The sequence below is a fragment of the Nematolebias whitei genome, chromosome 17 (genome assembly GCF_014905685.2).
Source record: "Nematolebias whitei isolate Nwh7 chromosome 17, NemWhi1, whole genome shotgun sequence".
NCBI classification, from domain to species: Eukaryota; Metazoa; Chordata; class Actinopteri; order Cyprinodontiformes; family Rivulidae; genus Nematolebias; species Nematolebias whitei.
Genome location: NC_056514.1, coordinates 14,011,781 through 14,014,440, shown reverse-complemented (window position 1 = coordinate 14,014,440; position 2,660 = coordinate 14,011,781). Strand labels below are relative to the sequence as shown.

Below are 2,660 nucleotides of genomic sequence, written 5' to 3'. Positions count from 1 at the left end.
CATCCATCCATCCATCCATCCATCCATCCATCCATCCATCCATCCATTATCGTTACCTGCTTCTTCCTTTTTGGGTCTCAGGGTCATTGGTTCCTATGTCCAGCTATCACTGTGCGAGAGGCAGTGTACACCCTGAACAGGTCACAAGTCCATCAATGCCAGCATAAGTAGTTAAATGCCAGCATAAGTAGTTAAATATTTTAGTATTGGTAGTTAAATGTGCTGGTATAAGTATCCTGATGCATGCTCAATAATCCAAGTGGAAAAATCTAAAAAAGTAAAATCTGGTCCTCTGGACATTCAAAAAACAAAACAAAGATGATGAAACTTGATCATGTGAGCAGCTGGTTTTGGTTGTCAGCAGCAAAACTGGTTGATCCACTCTGAGAAGGTGCTATTTAAGAGACTGAGCTGATTACAGCATCTCAGACTGAGGAAGTCTTTCGGATGAAAGACAAAACTTTTCTACATTTTTTTTTGTTTTGCTTTGTTTTGTTTTTTGAATGTCCAGAGGACCAGATTTAACTTTTTCAGGCTGGTAAAAATAGTTAAATAACGACAATAAAGAATCTCTGACTCTCTGACTCTTAAATATGCTTGTATAAGTAGCTAAATATGCTAGTAAATGTAATCTGCAGCCACTTCTTCAGGTCGTCCTTCATCCCTCGTCTGCAGTGGTATGATTATATTGTCCAGTTTAAGCTCTGACAGGTGGTGTTCCTACATGTTTTAATTAAATCAACAATGCTTGGAGAAACTACATTAGCTCGTACTGTTAGCACATAAACAAATGCCTGTTTTGATATGCACCGAAAGACGTGCCTATAATTCACGCAAGGCAGCATGGGGTCTAGGAATAAGGTGGATAAAGTCCTGACTGGTGTGGGGGATGGGGTCAATACACATGCATGAATACCATATTCTGTTTGATATATTTTAGAATTATTGATAGAAATCTAATTTTGTTGGGTTTGAACATGTGCACTCGTCAGGTTGCGTACCTGAGGTAGACAGTTATCAGGTGATTTTCAGTCAGAAAGAAAAGTTTTTCTCTTATTATTTCATTTTTTTCTCAGACCATAAGACAGCAGAGTCCACCGCCCTTGTTTATGAACAACTTACGTTTTCAATTTTTATTTCCATTGCTATTTTCTTAGATATATAAAAAGCCAATCTTGACAGCTCTGTGTGTCAATGCCTTGTTGATATTTGCAGTTTATTTAGACAGGTAAATCGCATTGAGCCTCCAGGACTCATTTACATGTTCTGTGGCAGCTCAGCATTGGATGGCGTTACTCACGAGGCATGATGTTTCGGTCTGCCAGCTGTTCTCGAGTCCTCCTTTGCTGAAGTCTTAACTGTAGCACTGAAGATAACAAAACAAAGAGAAGAAACAGGTTGGTTCAGAACATAGAGGCCAAAGCTTTTCATCACAGTATTAAAATACCAACAATATTGATATTATCGTAACACAGCAATTCCACTAAAGAACATCTATGAATAAAAGCTACCCCAAAGAAGTAACGAGCAAAATATTCACAGAGTGCAAAGCCTGCATCTGCTGCGCTGAGATTGTTCGAGACACAAGATTGAGAGGAAAAGTACACATTTTTACTTGGAATCAAGCTAAATTGGTATTTATGACGCTTTTACGTCCAAAACTTTAATTATACTGCAACATTTGCACAACATTCCTACAAATGTGCAAATTTCCATCCATCCATTATCTTTTACCCACTTCTTCCATTTTGGGTCACGGGGCTCACTGGTGTTCATATCCAGCAGTCCCTGTGCGAGAGGCGGAGGACACCCTGGACAGGACTTCAGTCTATCACTGTGATGGACTGGAGTCCTGTCCATCACAGGGACACCCTGGTCTAGGAGCATGATTCTTGCTTGGGGTGCGAGAGGTCCCAGGTGAAAATCCAGAACTTTCGAAGTACCAATTACCAATGATATTTTACAACTATATCAAAAACAATAGCAAAATTAATGTCAAACAATTGAGTAATTGTATTTTAAGTCCCTTGATAAATTAATGTACACAACAACTAAAGTAGTAAAAAAGTAACCAATAGTGTACAACTTTTTTAAACTAATGGCTAAACAAAAGCAATGTATTTAGCCTTAAACCAAGTTTACACTGAATCAAAACAAAGATTTTTGACTAGTAAGTCTTCTGACTGTCTTCAGAAGCTTAAACCAAGACTAACAATGAACTCCCACAACAGGAATGAACTTTTCCAAAGCCAAACGTTTCATGAACAAAGACAGCCATACAAAATGGGAGAGTTGCTCTGTCTAAATAACAGCTTCCCTGATTGGTAGGAGAGCTGGGCTTAAATACACAGGCCTCTTCTGTGATTGGAGGAGCAGGAGGTGAAGAAGCCAACCTGGATGCAGATGGATGTCCAAAGAGAGGAGTCGGGGGAGGCCAGCCAATCCCAGATGGGCCATAACACAGCTGGGTCAGCAAATCAACCGGTATCTATAGAGCCAATCAAACATCTGGCCTCAGGCCATAACACCAGGTCTCCAGTCCATCACAGGGACACCTTCACAGATCTCCGGTCCATCACACAGACACCTGGACAGGTCTCCAGACCATCACAGAAACATCTGGATAGGTCTCCAGTCCATCACAGGGACACCTGGACAGG

At 40.5% G+C, this 2,660-nt stretch overlaps 1 protein-coding gene across 1 annotated transcript in view; it reads right to left on the bottom strand.

Moving 5' to 3' along the window:
* myocd (myocardin) overlaps window positions 1–2,660 on the bottom strand; it is a 46,816-nt gene that overhangs the window by 33,862 nt on the left and 10,294 nt on the right. The window contains exon 2 of the mRNA XM_037690693.1: window positions 1,301–1,366. Within this exon, the coding sequence (XP_037546621.1) occupies window positions 1,301–1,366 (66 nt within the window). The remainder of the gene's footprint in view (window positions 1–1,300; window positions 1,367–2,660) is intronic.